At 42.0% G+C, this 19644-nt stretch overlaps 1 protein-coding gene across 1 annotated transcript in view; it reads left to right on the top strand.

Annotated features, from left to right (window-relative positions):
• The window catches only part of elovl5 (ELOVL fatty acid elongase 5), a 52719-nt gene extending 35684 nt beyond the window's left edge, over positions 1-17035 (top strand). Inside the window, exons 4-8 of the mRNA XM_060925404.1 lie at positions 3006-3083; positions 5539-5710; positions 8367-8491; positions 9499-9633; positions 16789-17035. Coding sequence (XP_060781387.1) covers positions 3006-3083; positions 5539-5710; positions 8367-8491; positions 9499-9633; positions 16789-16917 — 639 coding nt within the window. The 3' untranslated portion in view covers positions 16918-17035. The remainder of the gene's footprint in view (positions 1-3005; positions 3084-5538; positions 5711-8366; positions 8492-9498; positions 9634-16788) is intronic.
• The last annotated feature ends 2609 nt before the right edge of the window (positions 17036-19644 follow it).

Genomic DNA, 19644 nt, shown 5'->3' with positions numbered 1-19644 from the left:
ACTTTGATTAATTTCTAATTCAATGTTTTTTTTTTTTCTTTAAGTCACTTCATGTCTTGAAGTAATGATGGATGTAATTTTTCTTAGTTGAACAGTTCTTTACATGTGGAATAGGGCTGTTTGTTGTATTTTTATTATTTACTGTTTGATCTCAAATGCATTAAGAAAGCAAGAAATTGCACTAATTAACTTTTGACGAGGCACACCTATTAATTGAAAAGCATTCGATTGAAAAGTTTGTTGACCCCAATTTCATCCATGTTCCAGATGTTATTTCGTAGTTTTGATGTCTTCAGTATTGTTCTACAATGTAGAAAATAGTCGAAATACAGAAAAACCTATGAATGAGTAGAGTAGGGGTGTACAAACTTTTTTGACTGGTACGGTTAGTGTAAATCATTGCATGGTGTCCTTTTATATAGTAGCATTTCTTCTTAATTGAATGACTGACTGGTCTTGTTTGTGTGGCGTTATGGGTTTATGTTGGCTTGTTTTCGTATTTAATATTATGTTACATTATGGCCGGGTTCTTGCCCGAACTGATGATCGCATCATCAGTTTTTCTTTGGCTAATCAGACACAAGGTACCATACGTCACCACTCTTGCCGAAGCAATTGGGGGTTAGGTGCCTTGCTCAAGGGAACTTGAGACAGTCCTGCTGGTTCAGGGAATCGAATCAGCAACCTTTTGGTCCCAAAGCTGTTTCTCTAACCATTTGGTCATGGCTTGCCCAAATATTTCTTTAGGTAAACAGGAAATGACTGGATTTCACAATACTCTCATTACATTTTTGTGTGTGTGTGAGATCTGTTTCAACTTGGAAGTGCATTCCATATACTGTATGTGTAGTAACTTGTCACAGATTATTTGATTTGAAGCAGATCGGTACCAACATACCGTAAGTTGGTTTGTGTGCATCACACTCAGGGCCGGCTCTAGGTTTCTGGCTGCCCTAGGCGAGATTGAGTTTTGCCCCCCCCCCAAGGAAAAAAAAAACCCTCTAATAACATCTAAATAATACTTTAATCTAATCACTGTATTCTATTACTATTAAACAATGTACGGTGCATGGACAATAAACAAGAAGTCATTTTTATCTTTCATTATTGTTATTATTGTTATCATTAACATAGTGTCACAAAGTAAAATGACCACACAAATTCGATACATATCTCCATATAATGGGCAAAAACTCTTCCGCACCCTGTTCAAAGTGTAGTGCATGGACAATAAACGAAATTATTTTTAGTTTCTTTTTTGCTATTAAAAGTTAAGTCATCTCTGAAGAATTAACAAATTAAATGAATAAAAAATTCTATAATTCTAAATTGTGCAAACTTAAGCACCCTGTTAGGACATCAATGGGCTGTATTTTCAAACAAAAGTGCTATTATGGGTACTTTGTTATTGAAGTCTATTGCTGTTTGCATCTAGTTAGCTAGGCAGACATTGATTCAGGCGTCTAAAATATTAATTTGCCACTATAATGGTTGATATGAGAGATTAGATCAGACTTACCTCTATACTTGGCTCTATTTGTTTCTTCCTGTAGCCTTTGTTTGCGCCCTTGCGCACCCGAGAGTTTGGATTTCTTCATTAAAGCACTTGTAGTCTGGGCTACTTTTTGCAGTGGATATAGCCATTCTCATTCCCCGATGAACACCGCTCCCCCCGCCCCCCTTATAACCTATCATTGTGCATTTTTAGTAGGCATAAGGAAATCACCGACCACTACTGCGTAGGCTGCACTTGTTTTTCAACCTTTCTGAGCCAGGGCGCACTTTTTTCAATGAAAAAAATCTCAAGGCACATCACCAATAGAAAATGTTGACTGAAACTAAAACGCTGTTGCCAATATTTACAATATACAGTCATTCTATAATTTTCCACGGTACACTTGGTGATCTCTCATGGCACACTAGTGTTCCGCGGTACTAGAGTTCGGCAGCTCAGTGGTTGAAAACACTGTACACCACTGATGCACTTGGTAACATCTCCATTCAATAACTCCATCCCTCCTTTTTGGTGGGGTTTTGGTCGCCCTTGGCGCTCCTGGGCACACTTTGCGCTCTAGGCAATTGCCTAGGTCGCCTATAGCAATCGCCGGCTATGATTACATGGCCAAAACAGAGCGCTTATTGTTTCATGATTAACAACCACCACCCCACCCCGCTTTTTTTTGACAAATCGCACCCTGGCTACATGCTTTGCTGTACAATTAAATTAGGCTAAGACATTATAATGCTGACTTGTTTTCAGAATAGTGGAAGTCATAATTTTTCTGCGCCCCTGGATGGACACAGCGCCCTTAGCATTTGCCTATATTTCCTATGCCACGGGCCGGCTCTGATCGCACTGATTAGCACGAGTAGGATATGAACATTTTTTGGGGGGCTTTTTTCACCTTTATTATTGGATAGGACAGTGTAGAGACAGGAAATGAGCGGGAGAGAGAGACAGGGAGGGATCGGGAAATGACCTCGGGCCGGAATCGAACCCAGGTCCCCGGATTTATGGTATGGCGCCTTATCCACCTGAGCCACGACGCCCCTATATGAAAATTTTTTGGAACTTGGAGAATGCAACAAGAGGACCAGATTTCTTGTGCAAATGCTCCTACAAATGATTTACAAATAAACCTGTTTGTATACAGCTTGATATTATTCAATTACAAAAATTACAAGCCGAACAATACGTTAACGTGAATATTGAACACTAATACTCAAATATTAAATATGAACGGTGGCACGGCGGTGGCACGGCGGTGACAAATTCTCTTCAAGGGATCTGTCTGCTCTGACTGATCACCTATGGAGCCAAGTATGTGATTCACTACTTTGTGGATTGTGTTTCTTACTGATTTTAAACTTTGCTCATTCTTCGACAATACAAGCATTAAGTGTTCTATAGACAGTCATCTCATTGACTAAGGTGCATATTTAAAGGGATTATTGTGAGCCTGTTTTGGATTGTTTAAACATTCATGCCCCCTGTTTCTCTGCAGCTTGTGACTGCTGTGTGGCAAGGCGGCTATAATTTCTTCTGCCAAGACACTCACAGCGGAGGAGAGGCTGACAACAGGGTAAAACATACACACCTCGTGACTTGGCCGTTGCGTATTGGGTCACATCCTGTGCTTTTACAAATCCAACGGAGTTGTTATTGGTCACTTCCTACTGAAACCTCAATCAGCATATGGCAGTTTTGTTCAGCAGTACTTTCTTTGGTTGTCTTGTGTGGTTGCCAGATTAATGCCATCATTGCCTAGTCTCAGAAAAGCAACCACACAACCACCATGCTTAGCAACCACCTTTTAGTCTGTATCCGCAGACAAGCCAACCTGGTATCACATGCACAGGTTGTAACCATGTTGGCAGCAGTAGCAAGGTAATTGTCCCCTTAAACAACAAACATTTTGCTTGTCTTTACAAAACCAGTGAGCCATGGATCAAAGGTTTCTATAACTAGTGGCTGCAACTATACAACACAACGTCAAAGTTTTTGGTATTTTACAATATTTGTGTTCAACTTTACAGTTTTATAGAGAATGTATTTAAATAATCTTTTTAATTGTTAAGTGAGTCTCTCAACCTTCAGTTTTGTTCTCTGAAATAGAACAGGAAGACTTTTTCTGATATTGACTTGGTATGCATGTTCTTTCAAAGAGAAGCAATCATGATTTTTAAAATCTTGTAACATAATCAGGGGATGAGCTACACAGATCCTGGAATATTTTAAATAATATTGGCTGGTTTTGCGTGGTCTATTGGATATATTCCATTCAGCTAGCATGATACTGAACGAATCGAAGACTAGTAGCTGAATGGAATATATCTGATAGACCATGAAAAAAGCTATTATTTATTATACGTGTACACTTTTTCATATCAGCATTCTCAAAGGCCAACACAAGCTTACCCGTGACTCGGTGCTGTTAGCGCGGCAGTCCAATTCCCTTCTAGCTGGTGTAGCATTCAGCAGTAGCATTAGCGAAGGCCAACGTGAGCTTACCCATGATTTGGTGGTGTTAGCGCGGCAGTCCAGTTACTTTCTAGCTGGTGTAGTGTTGGCGCAGGCCAATGCTAGCTCAGTCAAGCCTGGTGGTGGTGGTTACTTTTAAAATCAACAACTACACACACCAGAGCGACCTGACAGCCAAAATTTCTTTCAATCTTCCACTTTTAACAAAGCAAACATTGCAGCCATGTTTGTTTACAAACTGTCAGTCACTTGCTAGCGCGGAAGTTTTACAACTCTGACGTGTCTCTGTTCCAGTTTTTTGCTGTCCGTTGGCATGGTTTTTCTCTTGTAAATATGCGTGACAAATATATAATGAAGTTTTGGTAGCCTTTCGGATGTCTTTTAGTTTATTTATTTCGTGCTTAAACCTAGCACTGTATTAGCCTCGTCTTCTCTCTTTCCCAGTGGACAAACAAATGATTGTGCACATGCACAGCAGAAAAGTTTTGTCATTGGATCTTTGCATGAGCGCCGACGTGTGACGTCATGTTGTCTTGACAACATGCAATATTGTAACAATATTGCACACTCATTCTCCATTGGGGAGAGTGGCTTAATATGTGGAGGATAAGCGATATGATAACAGTATTGCATGCCAGCAATAAACCCGCTAGAAGGGAATAGAATACATGTTTTTATTTCATGGAAAAAGTGTCCTGTATGTATAATAATTTACAGGATTTAAGCTCATGTATACTGCCTGGCCAAAAAAAAAAAAAAGACCCATTTGGATTTAAATAAGCAAATACTTAAGTGCTTTTGATTTGGATAATTACTGCAGTGATTTAATGTTTCAGCTGGGAACAATTTTTTTTTTTTTTAAACCCTAACTGATGCAGTGAGTAGCTTCTCACTTCTTAAACATCCCGGAAGATGCATCACGTGGTCGTGGAAAAGATGTAACACTGTTTCAGAAGGGTCAAATTATTGGCCTGGATCAAGCCAAGAAAACAACTGAGAAGATTGCTGAAATGACTGGAATTGGGTTAAACACTGTCCAGTGCATTATTAAAACCTGGAAGGATAGTGATGAACTGTGAACTTCATGGAAGAAATGTGTCGGAAAATAATCTTGACTGACTATGATCAGAGATCACTTATTAAATGCTTGCAGTCAAATTGTGTAAAAAAAAAAATTGACTGTAGAACTCACAACTATGTTTGTTTAATAGTGGAAGTGGGCACATTTGTACATGCACAATGTGAAGAGAACTTCTAGGATTGGGACTAAAGTGCTGTGTGGCCGTAAGACAACCACTTGTTAGTGAGGCTAATCTGAAAAGGCTTCAGTTTGCTATGGAGCATAAACATTGGAGCAGTGGGAAAAAGGTCATATGGTCGGAGTCCAGATTTACCCAGTTTCAGAGTGATTGGTGCGTAATTGGCGGCCAATAAAAAAATAAGCACCTATAAAATCTGGAGGTATAAACATGCAGAAAGAACAGAAGTTTGATTGTGATGTGGAATGATATGTTCATTATTTACACCTTTCTCTATAATCACTAACCTCTCTGCAGGTTATTCATGTGCTTTGGTGGTACTACTTCTCCAAACTCATCGAGCTCATGGATACTTTCTTCTTCATCCTGCGCAAAAATAACCACCAGGTCACCTTCTTGCACATCTACCACCATGCCACCATGCCGAACATCTGGTGGTTTGTCATGAACTGGGTGCCATGTGGACACTGTGAGTGTCACTGTGAAAAAGAAACCTTTTCCTATGTTAAGTGCTCTTCCTATTTTAGTCAACATTTCTGTAAAAAGAAAGTCAACAAGGTAATAACACACCACACTCAGACGCTGCACAGCAGTGTGATGAAGAGATAATGAGCAGATAATGTGGAGAAAGACCAATAAGAATAGGAGGCAGAACTTTTTTTAAACAAAAGAGCTTGCCAGAAAGGTTTAAAGGGCATCTGGTTGAGATTAGACATGTGCAACAAGGGACTAGGAACACTTTCATTTTCATATGGAGCTTGTGGAACAAAGAACACATTCATTATTGTGAATGTAAGCTTGTCTTGCTTTTGCTGCACGATGCATTTACAAGGTTTATTCATTCATCCTTAGTAACCGCCTGGTCGGGGTTACAGTGGTTTAAATTGGGTGACTATATTTTAGGAAAGGGGACCAACTAAATTCACTAGAAAATATTGTAGACAAATAAAAATAATGGCCGGAAGCAAGATTACTAAAACAGTCTTTGGCACATTTCTAGTTGAGTTATGAACTACAGTGATTGTACCTGAGGTTGAAGAACTGTAGGGTAGGTGAGGCAGTAGGTTTACACTAATCGGGCATAACATTATGACCACTGACAGGTGAAGTGAATAAAATTTGATTATCTCATTACAATGGCACCTGTCAAGAGGTGGGATATATTAGGCAGCAAGAGAACAGTCAGTTCTTGAAGTTGATGTGTTGGAAGCAGGAAAAATGGGCAAGTGTAAGGATCTGAGTGACTTTGACAAGGGCCAAATTGTGATGGCTGGATAACTGGGCCTGAGCATCTCCAAAATGGCACATCTTGTGGGGTGTTCCCAGTATGCAGTGGTTAGTACCTACTGTACCAAAAGTGGTCCAAGGAAGGACAACTGGTGAACCAGGAATTTGCCAGCATTAACATTTTCACTAGTTTGTGCCACAGTAGCTCTTCTATGGAGTTGGACCATATGGGCTAGCCTTCGCTCCTCATGCCAATCAGTGAGCTCTCAAAACTTATGACCCTGTCGCCGGTTCACCGATTGTCCTTCCTTGGACCACTTTTGGTAGGTTATAACCACTGCATACCGGGAACACCCCACAAGATGTGCCATTTTGGAGATGGTCAGACCCAGTCATCTAGCCATCACAATTTGGCCCTTGTCAAAGTCACTCATGCCCCTTTTCCACCAAAGCAGTTCCAGGGCTGGTTTGGGGCCAGTGCTTAGTTTGGAACCGAGTTTTCTGTTTCCACTGAAAAAGAACTGGCTCTGGGGCCAGAAAAACCGGTTCCAGGCTAGCACCAACTCTCTGCTGGGCCAGAGGATAGAACCGCTTATGTCAGCGGGGGGGGCGGAGTTGTTAAGACCAACAACAATAACGACCGCGAAAGATCGCCATTTTTAAGCGATGAGAAGCAACAGCTGTACAAACACGAAGTCATCCATTATTATTGTTGCTGCTGCTGTTGTTTTTGCTTCGATATTCGTGCCAAGGTTTATGCAAACATAGCGACGTAACTGACGTATACAGCAACATAACTGACGTATACAGCGATGTAATGACGTGGCTCCCCTTAGCACCGCGAGCTATGGAAAAGCAAACCGGTTTTTAGCTGGCTCGCAAGTTGAACGAGTTGTGAACCAGCACCGGCCCCGAACCAGCCCTGGAACTGATTTTGTGGAAAAGGGGTATCAGATCCTTACACTTGCCCATTTTTCCTGCTTCCAACACATCAATTTCAAGAACTGACTGTTCTCTTGCTGCCTAATATATCCCACCCCTTAACAGGTGCCATCGTAATGACATGATCAAATGTTATTCACTTCACCTGACAGTGGTTTTAATGTTATGTCTGGTTGGTGTGTGTGTGTATAATATCACGCGCGCGTGTGTGTGTGTGTGTATATATATATATATATATATATATATATATATATATATATATATATATATATAAAATATAAAATGTGTGTGTGCATATGTGTGCATGTGTATATATATGTACGTGTGTGTATGTGCGCATATATATATATATATATATATATATATATATATATATATATATATATGCATATATATATATATATATATATATATATATATGCATATATATATATATATATATATATATATATATATATATATATATGCATATATATATGCATATATATATATATATGCATGCATATATATATGCATGCATATATATATATATATATATATATATATATATATATATATATATATATATATATATATATATATGCATATATATATATGCATATATATGCATGCATATATATATATATATATATATATATATATATATATATATATATATGCATGCATATATATATATATATATATATATATATATATATATATATATATATATATATATATGCATATATATATGCATATATATATATATGCATATATATTTTGAATTCAAATTGAATTCAAAACTGAATACACATACACACATGAATATTTGGAGCAGTAAAAAGATATAGATATTGTCACGTAAATATTTTTAATTTATGGTGTCTTTTGAAGTACAAGCAGTTGCATTTCTCAGTCTTTTCCTCGGTATATCAGCCATAACTTGTATTATCTCTTTCTCTCTCTGGTTTGACCAGCCTATTTTGGAGCCTGCTTAAACAGCTTCATCCATGTGTTGATGTACTCTTATTACGGACTTTCGGCCATTCCTTCCATGCGGCCGTACCTCTGGTGGAAGAAGTATATAACACAAGGACAGCTGGTGAGCTGCCATTCATTTCATCAAATTGCATTAAAATTAATTTAAAGTAACAAAAAAAAATCATTTTAGTCCTTGTCACTTGACCTCCATTGGCATGTGAAAGGTGGCTTGATTGTTGATTGATTTTTAATGACAAAACTGAAAATGGGACATGCTGGGTATTTTAATACATTGTATTGCTGTTAAAGTGATGGAAAAAGGTTAGGGTTGACGATATTGATATTGACGTTGACATTTTCTGAATTGGTCGAAATCGAGTCAGGATGCCACTGAGCAGTGATGAGCCTTGCTCACAGACCCAGTAGTGGCAGCATGGAAGTGCTAGGATCTGAATCCACAACTTTATATTCAGTAGACCGAATCATTAACCACTGAGCCGCCAATGCCAATCATAATATATTGTTGCTTCTCTACATTCATCTATCTCCTAATTATTATACATACAGGACATTTTTTCGATGGAATAAAAACATGTATTCTGTTCCCTTCAAGTGGGTTTCATTCATTTGGTTTGATAGCATGTAATATTGTTAGCATATCGCTTATCCTACATGTATTACATTACTCTACCCAGTGGAGAATGAGCGTTGAATATGGTTTACGATATTGCATGGTTAAGACAACACGATGTCCCACGTCGGAGGTGTAAAACTTCCGTGCTAGCAAGCGACTGACAATTTGTAAACAAACATGGCCACCAGGTTTGCGTCATTAAATATGGAAGATTTTGAGAGGATTTTGAAAGCGAAAGATGCGTTGAATACCCAAAAGGAATGTATTATTATAATAATAATAATAATGACTGGCTTTTTTCATGGTATGTCAGATATATTCCATTTAGCTAGCATGATATTGAACTCGTCTTTGACTCATTCAGTTTTATGCTAGCTGAGTGGAATATATCTGATAGACCACGCAACTCCAGCCAATATTATTTAAATACTGAGCAGTGTGTTACAGCACAGTTGGCTTAAAATGTACATCAAACCTTATTCTTGCTTGAACAGATCCAGTTTGTCCTGACCATGAGCCAGACATCCTGTGCAGTGGTGTGGCCCTGCGATTTCCCAAAGGGTTGGCTGTATTTCCAGATCAGTTATATGATCACCCTTATTATTTTCTTCTTAAACTTCTACATACAGGTAAGGATGTGCGTTGGTTGTTTTGTGGTTTATTTTTGTAGTGTTTGTCACATTGAAATCGATCACATAAGCTGGAAAAGTGCCTGGGAATGCTTAAAATGGTTTAAACAGCATTTATTACACTTTATACCTAACATAAGGACACTGGCATAAAGCATGTGAAGATAGTAATGTGTCTATTCTGGGACTCCTTGTTTGTTTCCACTGCTCTTTATTACAGCTTGATTCGTAGGTTAAGGCCTGACTGCAAAAATATTAAACTTTTCTCGCTTTTGTAAACAGAAGTTGAATCATCGTCATCTGCCTCCTTCCGTCTCAAGAGATGATGGCTGCACCAGAGTATAGTCACTGCCTTGAATTGCATTTCTTGTTGTGGCTATGTAGACTAATGTGGGAGTGGCAGTCTCTCCTGCATGATGGGCAGATGTAGGTTGTGGCTGATTGCTCTGTGGGACTTGACTTGCAAATGGCTCTTTTCCTCCTCAGCAAGTCGATGTGGCTTCTCTCTGCTTGCTTCACCCCACTCTGGATGGCAGACTTCCAGGGTCCATGTGATTTCAGCCAGGCTTTCCCAGGACTGGACATCAATTCCTGTGCTTTTCAGGTCCCGTTTGCAGACGTCTTTGAAACGTAGCCGGGGACGGCCCCGAGACCTAAAACCCTCTGATAGTTCACCGTACAGCGGATCTTTGGGGATACGGCCCTCATCCATATGGTAAACGTGGCCAAGCCAGCGGAGGCAGCGTTGGCTCAGAAGAGCGAAGATAGTCGGCGAGCCTGCGTGCTCCAACACTTCGGTGTTTGTGATCCTGTCCTGCCACTGGATTCCAAGAATGCGTCTTAGGCAGCAGAGATGAAGAGTTAAGTCTCTTCTCCTGGTCGGAGTATGTGGTTCATGTTTCACTGGAGTAGAGTAGGGTGCTGAGAACGCAAGCTCTGTACACCTGCATCTTGGTGTTCTCTGTCAGGTTCTTATTTGACTATACCCTCTTGTGAAGCTTCCATGGCCTTTGCGATTCTTGCGTTGATCTCTGGCTCAAGGGAGAGGTTTGAGGTTATTGTGGACCCCAGGTACTGGAAGCGGTTGACGGAGTTGAGCTCGTAGTCCCCTATGTGAATGTTAGGAGGGGAGTCGGTGCCTTGTCCCATCACTTCTGTCTTCTTGAGGCTGATGATGAGGCCAAACTCGTTGCATGTGTGCGCGAGGCAGTCTATCAGTCTCTGAAGGGCTTCCTCAGTGTGTGTTGCCAGTGCAGCGTCATCAGCGAAGAGGGCTTCTCTGATGGTGACATGCCTGACCTTGGTCTTGGCTCTGAGTCTGGCTAGGTTGAATAGCTTTCTGTCAGATCGTGTGTGCAGGCATACTCTGTCTTCATTGTTGTCGAATGCGTAGGATAGAAGCATGGAAAAAAATGTGCCCTCAGCATTTTTCTTGCAGCTGTCTGACGGAGAAAATCATGTCAATGGTTGGTCTGCCTGGTCGGAACCTGCACTGCGACTCCGGGTATACACATGCTGCTAGGACTTGTAATTGGGCTAGGATGACTCTAGCGAACACTTTGCCAATGATGCTCAGTAGGGAGATGCCCTGGTAGCTGTTGCAGTCATTGTGGTTGCCCTTGTTCTTGTACAGTGTCATGATTTTGGCATCGTGCATGTCCTGCGGTACGGAGCCCTCCCTCCAGCACATGCAGAGTAGTTTGTGCAGATCCTGGAGCAGTGCAGCTTTCCCATGCTTGATCACCTCTAGAGGTATCCCATCCACTCCTGGGGCCTTTCTGGCGGACAGACAATCTATGGCCTTGCCCAGCTCTTCTATGACAGGCAGGTCACGAATAGTATTCAGCGTGGCTTTGGACACGACATTCTGCATGGAGTACAGCTCTAGGTAATGCTCTACCCATCTCTCCATCTGCTTCTGCTGGTCAGTGATGTTCTCTCCTGTCTTGGACTTCAGGGGGACGCTCTTGATTGCATTTGGGCCAGTAGCTTTCTTGATGCCTACGAACATGCTGCCCGTGTTTCCAGAGTCAGCTGCAGACTGTATGCTCTAAGTTTCAGCCAGTAGTTGACACAGCGATGAGCCGTCTGCTGGCAGTTGCTGCACGCGGTCCTCAGTGCATCCCGTGTGGCTTGGCAAGGGTTGTTTACGTGCGCTAGGTGTGCTTTGTGCTTGGCCTCCACTGCTGGTTCCATTTCTCGCCAGCTAGCCTTGAACCAGTCCTTGTTTCTCTGCTCCTTCCTCCCAAATGCCTCCAGCCCTGACTGGTAGACAGCAGCACGCCTGTGTTTCCATTTGGAGTCAACAGTCGTTGCTTCTGTCTGACCGTTTTCCAGTGACGCTTTGAGGATTTCCAAGAACTCCTGGCTTTTGGCCGGATCTGACGATCAACAGGTGTTAATGCATGGACAGCCTTTGGATCTGGAGTGATGCATTTTATGCGGGATGAGACGCATCTTGAAACGGACCAGGATGTGGTCAATGTCACAGTCTGCACTGTGGAAGCTTCTAGTGTTGAGCACACCGTTGAGATCTTGCTTCCTGGTCAGGATTAGATCCAGCTGGTGCCAGTGGTTGAATCTGGGATGATGCCATGAGACTTTGTGCCTAGCCTTGTTTTGAAAGAAGGTGTTTGTCACTGCCAGTTTGTGGAAGGAGCACAGCTCCAGAAGTCTCTGACCGTTCTCGTTTGTTTTGCCGACTCTGTAACGACTGATAGTAGAAGGCCAGGATTCAAAGTCAACATCGACCCTTGCATTGAAGTCCCCCAAGATGTAAAGCCCTTCTTTGTTGGGTACACTTCTGACAATCGAGTCCAGGGCATTGTACAACTGGTCCTTTTCATCTGTAGAGGAGCTTAGTGTTGGAATGTAAGCACATACAAAGTTGGCTACACCTGTCCTTGTTGTCATCTTCATGGTCAGGAGCCTCTCGGAACCTCCAGTAGGTGGTTCGATTGTTGACAGCAAAGAGTTCCTCACAGCGAAGCCCGCGCCATGTATGCATGCCTCCTCTGAGCTCTTTCCCTGCCAGAAGAACGTGTGTAGTTCTGTTCATGCAAGGATCCATCATCTGGCAACCTTGTCTCCTGCAGAGCAGCGACATCGATGTTGAGACAGGCTAATTTTCTGTCAATTACGGCAGTCTTTCGTAGGTCGTCCAATGACTACGGGTCACTCTTGTAGCCTGGACACATTGTCCTCACATTCCAGCTTGCGATCTGAAGAGCTGGCATCTTCCTTTGGATTTTACATTGGCCTGGTGCTGGAATTTACAACCTGCCTGTCTATCTCTAAGCTCCAAGCACCTTATGGAGCAAACAGGTTGTAGCGGGGTAGTACCTTTATTGTCTGGGGGCTGCCCAGATTGAGGCAGGCGGTGACTACCCAATGGAATCTGAGAATTCCTCCCACCGACGGGAGCAACCCCTGGTGCGTGGCTCTATGCCAAACAAGCCTAGGCTTATAACCAGGAAACTTCTGCTCCCCGTGTTGTCAGTGCTAACTTAGTGAAGCTGGAGTGACCTCTCCAGGTGCAGGCCTGGGCATGTTGAAATGAAGGACAAGCTGTTGCCCATGCAGCAGGTCGCCCCCCTCTCCTCGGGTGGAGTACAGGGGAAAAACAGAAGCTAGTACGCCTGGCACCAGGGCGATGCAGGAGTTGCCAGAATGATGTTGCTGACAACAGCAGACTGCCTTATGGACTCCAGCTCTGGATTATTCCTCAGGGTTTACTCCCAAAGTCTCTCCCAGGAATGGGTATAGCCGTGAGACAGTAGAGGATTTAGATAAAAGTTTTCCTTCTCCTAGATGAGCTACCAGGTGAACCGCTCTTTGTCTGACCTCTCATCTAGGACCTGTTTGCCTTGGGAGACCCTACCAGGGGCAAATGCCCCTGACAGCATAGCTCCTAGAATCACTGAAGCACTCGAACCCCTCCACCATGTTAAGGTGGCGATTCAAGGAGGGGTAACAGAAGTTGAATAATTAAGGAATAAAAGTCAACAGAGTGGACTGTTGTAGGAAAACCACTTATTTATTATCCAATCACAGCATGTCCTGAAGTGTTTTATTCCTGTTATGCCACAGAAACTCATCTCATTATCTCTAGCCACTTTATCCTGTTCTACAGGGTTGCAGGCAAGCTGGAGCCTATCCCAGCTGATTATGGGTGAAAGGCAGGGTACACCCTGGACAAGTCGCCAGGTCATCACAGGGCTGACACATAGACACAGACAACCATTCACACTCACATTCACACCTACGGTCAATTTAGAGTCACCAGTTAACCTAACCTGCATGTCTTTGGACTGTGGGGGAAACTGGAGCCCCCAGAGGAAACCCACGCGGACACGGGGAGAACATGCAAACTCCGCACAGAAAGGCCCTTGTCGGCCACGGGGCTCGAACCCGGACCTTCTTGCTGTGAGGCGACAGCGCTAACCACTACGCTACCGTGCCACCCGCCACAGAAACTTGCTAAAAAAATTTAATTTGTTAATGAACGCTATACTTTTTATCCACATAGTTACATTTTATGTTCAGGAATGTCTGGCAAACAAATTATTTCTTGTGAGAAGTTGCACTATAGGGCCAAAGTGTCTGTGAAGGTTCTCAGTCATCCAGGTCATCGTAAACCATAGGTGCTAAAGAAGGCAACTGGACTTGCTTGAAATCCTTGAAGATGTTTCACCTCTCATCCGAAAGCCTTCTTCAGTTCTGTCTGACTAGTGGGGAGTTCTAGGTGTTTATCCTCTAGTGGACCAAAAGCAACCCTAAGGAGAGTCGTTGAGGTCACATGGGTCGTTGACCCTCTCAGTCATCCTAGAGATGTTGGGGTCACTGGAGGCCGGGTGTGAACAGTGTTGGCAGTCTAGGGGGTCATTAGGGTGATCTGAAGCCATCTTTGTCAACCTGGAACAACCATCACTGAACAGAGGAGGTGGTCTGAGGCACCACTTCTCAGCCACCTACAATGCAGTCCTTGGCACACTTTCCAGAAAACTGGATACTCATCCACATCAAGACTCGGCTGACTTCAGTGACTCACATGATGGCAGAGAGAGCCAACAACTGTTAACACCATTCACACCTGGCCTCCAGTGACCCTAATAGAGATCTTGCAGTCACGTGACCAGAAAGTACACAGCTGCCATCTTGTCGGTAAAAAACACAGCTGAATACTGCTGCACTCGTGTACAGAATGGATCAATTTCAACCGACGGACTACACGGCTCATTTTTCTAATGAACAGATAACTAGATATATGTCTAAAATAAACGATCTACAGATTAGTGACCCTTATGGCTTACCAGACGTAGTTTTCCCGACCGTGTCAGTGGATATTGAACTGCCAGAGGTGGACTACCCAGACGTGTATAATTACCTCATTAACTTTCCCTCGCTATTCAGTGGTGAAGCACTGCGTGCTTATAAATCTCTGGACAGTTATCTTTACAGAAATTCAGGATTTGTCAGTGACTCAGATGTGGCATCTTGTAAACAAGAAAATAATCCTCATTGGACGGGTAAGTCACTTAAGTATTGAGTATAGCACTGACCAGCCGATTATAGAATAGAATAAGGTAATTCCAGCTGTAATTCCAAATCGTCCGTCTTATTTACCATGGATCTGGCGTTGGAGAGGTAGAGGCTTAGCAGTGGAGATTTGAGTGGCTGTTTTCTGAGCTTAGTCAATAGGCCGGCTCTGCAGCCTCGCTTTTGCTTCCGCTCCCGGCGCCGCCTCCTTCGCTTTGCTTCCGATAACAATCCACGGAGACCCCGCTGGTCTCGCTATCTCGTCCGGAATGTTGTGCATGCGATGGAAATCGCTACAAACCGTAATTTTCTGCTGGAAACCAATGTCCAGTAAGTCCATACGGTTGTAGTGGATATTGAAGTCTGGTACAGACGAACAACACGCAAAAATACACACAAAAAACATAAACGTGCACAGGTAGGGAGAGCTTGTAGCCGCAGCCGTTGTAGTAGAATTGTATATAGTAGGGTTTTCCAGAAGAAAAGGTAGAAGTAGAAGGCGGAAATATGGCGTTTGACCGACAAGATGGCGTCTGTCACAATCTGGATCGGCTGTGACGTCACATGCAAGCGCTCCATACCTACAGGATGACTGAGAGGGTTGATGACCCATGTGACCTCAGTGACTCTCCTTAGCCTCAACAACACTTTTGGCCCATTAGAGGATAAATACCTGGAACTCCCCACTCGTCAGACAGAACTGAAGAAGGCTTTTGGATGAGAGGTGAAACATCTTCAAGGATTTCAAGCAAGTCCAGTTGCCTTCTTCATGGTTTATAGGGCCAAAGGTTTGACACCTGACCATCAGACCTGTATGTGCTTTTTGAACATCCAATTCAGATTTAGTTCTGCTTTGCTGGTAGGGATTTGTGCTAATTGAGCAATAACAGCATTAGTGAGGTTGGGCACTGAGGAGGACTGGGGTGCATTGGAATTTGGCGTTCCAGTTTATTCCAAAGGTGTGCAGTGGGGTTGAGGTTAGGGCTCTGTGGAGGCCACTTGAGTGCTTCCATTCCAATCTTGGAATGGCAGTCCGTGTCTTTTATGGATCATGCTTTGTGCACAGGGGCATTGTCATGCTGGAACACTGGGCCTTATCGTTCCAGTGGAGGCAAATCATAATTTTACAGCATACAAAGACATCCTATACGATTTCTTCCACTCCAGCCTCGGCAAACCATGTCTTCATGTACCTTGCTTTGTGCATTTGTCCAATGACTATATCATACTGGAAGGTTTGGGCTCCTTGGTTCTAGTGAGACATTCGAGACAATTCTGTACTTCCAAGTTTGTGGCAACAGCTTGGAGAAGGCTCACATGTGGATGTGATGGTCAGGTGTCCACAACCTTTTGGGCATAATAATGTACATTACAGCAACTATAAACTCCACCCCTATTCAGTCTCTCTATTTTGATCTTGTGAAATTAAAAATGGAAACGGCGAAAACCATCCATCCTGAATATTTTCCTGTCAGAAATCTTAGTTACAATTTTACCTCGGACTTTTACAAATCCCTGATGATTCCTTTCAAAAATGCTAAAAATACAGCACTGAAAGTGTGCCAGCTTGCCTCATGATGGATGATTGATTTGATTTGTTTGTTCTCTGTTCATCAGACTTATAAGAAGCATGGAGCTGCGCTGAAAAAGGATCACCAACACAACGTTGTTAAATCTGTAAATGGCCACTCGAACGGTGCGACTCCTACAGAAACCGTAAAGCACAGGAAGCTGAGGGCAGATTGAGGACCTGTCCATTCACCCGGTTCCTCTGGATCTGTGTAACACTCTAGTCTACTCCCCAGTCTACATACTGCAGAGAGAAGCACAATAAAAATAAATCCATGTTAATGAAGAGTCGTAACATTTTGCACACTTTTTTTTTTCTGTCCTGTTATTGTTCCTATTGAATTCAAAAACAATAAGAGGAGAAATACACTGTAGTTTAAAAAAGTCAGAACAGGTAATGTCGGAGTAACGTCGAATATCTTGGAAGTGTGACAACCTGGGAAAACCCATATTGTTATTGATATTGTTGATGCAGCTGAATTCATGAGAAAAGCTACTTTAAGAAAATGTAAAAACTTGTGGTGAAATGTACCGTCAAAATATTTTTGACACGGAGCCAGATTAACAAACACGGCTGTAGAAACAGTCAGTCTGCCAAAAGAGTGCTGGCTTGACGGCTAAATGTCCTTTCTTCATACAGTAAACATCATGCTTTGATCAAGTTGTTGGTTATTTGCCACTGTGAAATGGACCTTCACCAAATAGATTCTATTTTCTACATTTGGGGATAAACAGACTTTAAAACATCACTGTATTTGAGATGCATGCAAAAACTAGCATGTTTCAGAACTACATGTTGTATCAAATTGCAACATCAAGGGTTTTCCAAGGCAGCCTCACTCGTATAATATTTTTTTTTTAGGATTGTTTTAATAGAGGAGTCTATTGTGGGGTGTTTTTTAAAACCACAAACTCGAAATATGCTTAGGAAAAAAGCTCCCGTTTAGAAAATGATCAATGACTGATTTCCATAATTTAGAAAATGATATACAGAAGCAATAATTGGAGTGTTTGGCAGTAGAGTCCAAAGGTCTTTCTTTCTAGTTCTTAGACTTAGAAGTTCTATTTTGTATATATATTTTTTAATTATTTAATTTGGAAAACATAATAATGCGATAATTTCATTGTTATCAGGAGTAACCCAAGTTAAAAATATTGACATGAAATTTCATGCGCTTGGTATTTCCCCATTTTTGCCTTAATGAGTGTATTCGTGTTTCTCGTTTGTAAAACCTGATTCGTGTTATCTCCAGTCCATTAGGGCGGCGTCTGAATGCGTTTAATGGTACGAATAAGACGCAAGGATGACTTTGACTTGTGCAAAGCGGATAACATGAGCAGTATCACAAATTTGCTTACATTTACATAGGGGGACAGAAATAATGCAGCAGCTTGAATATTAAAATAGTTCTAAAAATTTGTTGATTTCAGTGTGGTCTCAGACTTTTGGACCTCACTGTATATGCGTTAATTTGTAAGGATATTGTGTTTTTTTTTTTTTAAGTACCTAAAATATGCCGTATGAATATGACAGCCACTGTAAAATGTAGCTGTATGACCGCGTGTGTAAAAAAAAAAAAATAATAAATAAAAGTACCAGTCAAAAGTTTGGACACACCTACTCTTTCATAGATAGACTATTTTCTACATTATAGAACAATACTGAAGACATCAAAACTATGAAATAACATCTGGAACATATATGGAATTATGCGGTAAACAAAAGTGTTAAAATGTATTTCATATTTTAGATTCTTCAAAGTCACCAGTGTTTACCTTGATGGCACTTTGCACACTTGGCATTATCTTAACCAGCTTCATGAGGTAGTCACCTGGAATGCTTTTCAATTAACAGGTGCCTCGTCAAAAGTTAATTAGTGCCGTTTCCTGCCTTCTTAATGCGTTTGAGATCATCTCATCTCATTATCTCAAGCCGCTTTATCCTTCTACAGGGTCGCAGGCAAGCTGGAGCCTATCCCAGCTGACTACGGGCGAAAGGCGGGGTACACCCTGGACAAGTCGCCAGGTCATCACAGGGCTGACACATAGACACAGACAACCATTCACACCTACGGTCAATTTAGAGTCACCAGTTAACCTAACCTGCATGTCTTTGGACTGTGGGGGAAACCGGAGCACCCGGAGGAAACCCACGCGGACACGGGGAGAACATGCAAACTCCACACAGAAAGGCCCTCGCCGGCCCCGGGGCTCGAACCCAGGACCTTCTTGCTGTGAAGCGACAGCGCTAACCACTACACCACCGTGCCGCCCTGTTTGAGATCAAACAGTAAATAATAACAATGCAGTAAATAGCCCTATTCAACACCACAACTGTAGTAATCCATATTATGTCAAGAACTGCTCAACTAAGGAAAGAGAAACGACATCCATCATTACTTTAAGACATGAAGTATCTTACTTAATAAAAATAGAAAAAGAAAAACCATTGAATTAGAAGGTGTGTCCAAATTTTTGACTGGTACTGTGTCGTCTAATAGTGTTTTATTATGTCTTGCATTGAAACACATGGCTTTAATGGTCCATGGTAATGCTTCATGTTTCCATTAGCAGCTTACAAGATACACGGCCGTTCATTAATTTGTATAGTGATGCTTGGCTGTCCAATATCATTCCATCCAAAGACCTGAGACAAAATCTACTAACTAAGAAAGGTGAATTAAACTTGAATGCCACTTGACCATAGAGTACATTGAAGCCTCATTGGCATCTGTTTGAATCACAGGATCATCTTTGATATTTTAGTTGGACTTGCAGTGATTTGAGTCTTAATGTGTTCACTGTGCAGTCCATGAATCACAGAATCAGCTATATAATCGGTTATAAGCCAATAGAAACAAAAATGTCTGTCTCATAAACATGTGCTTTTATTATAGCACTGGG

The sequence above is a fragment of the Neoarius graeffei genome, chromosome 7, assembly GCF_027579695.1.
Source record: "Neoarius graeffei isolate fNeoGra1 chromosome 7, fNeoGra1.pri, whole genome shotgun sequence".
Taxonomy (NCBI): Eukaryota; Metazoa; Chordata; class Actinopteri; order Siluriformes; family Ariidae; genus Neoarius; species Neoarius graeffei.
This window is presented reverse-complemented; position numbering and strand designations above follow the sequence as displayed.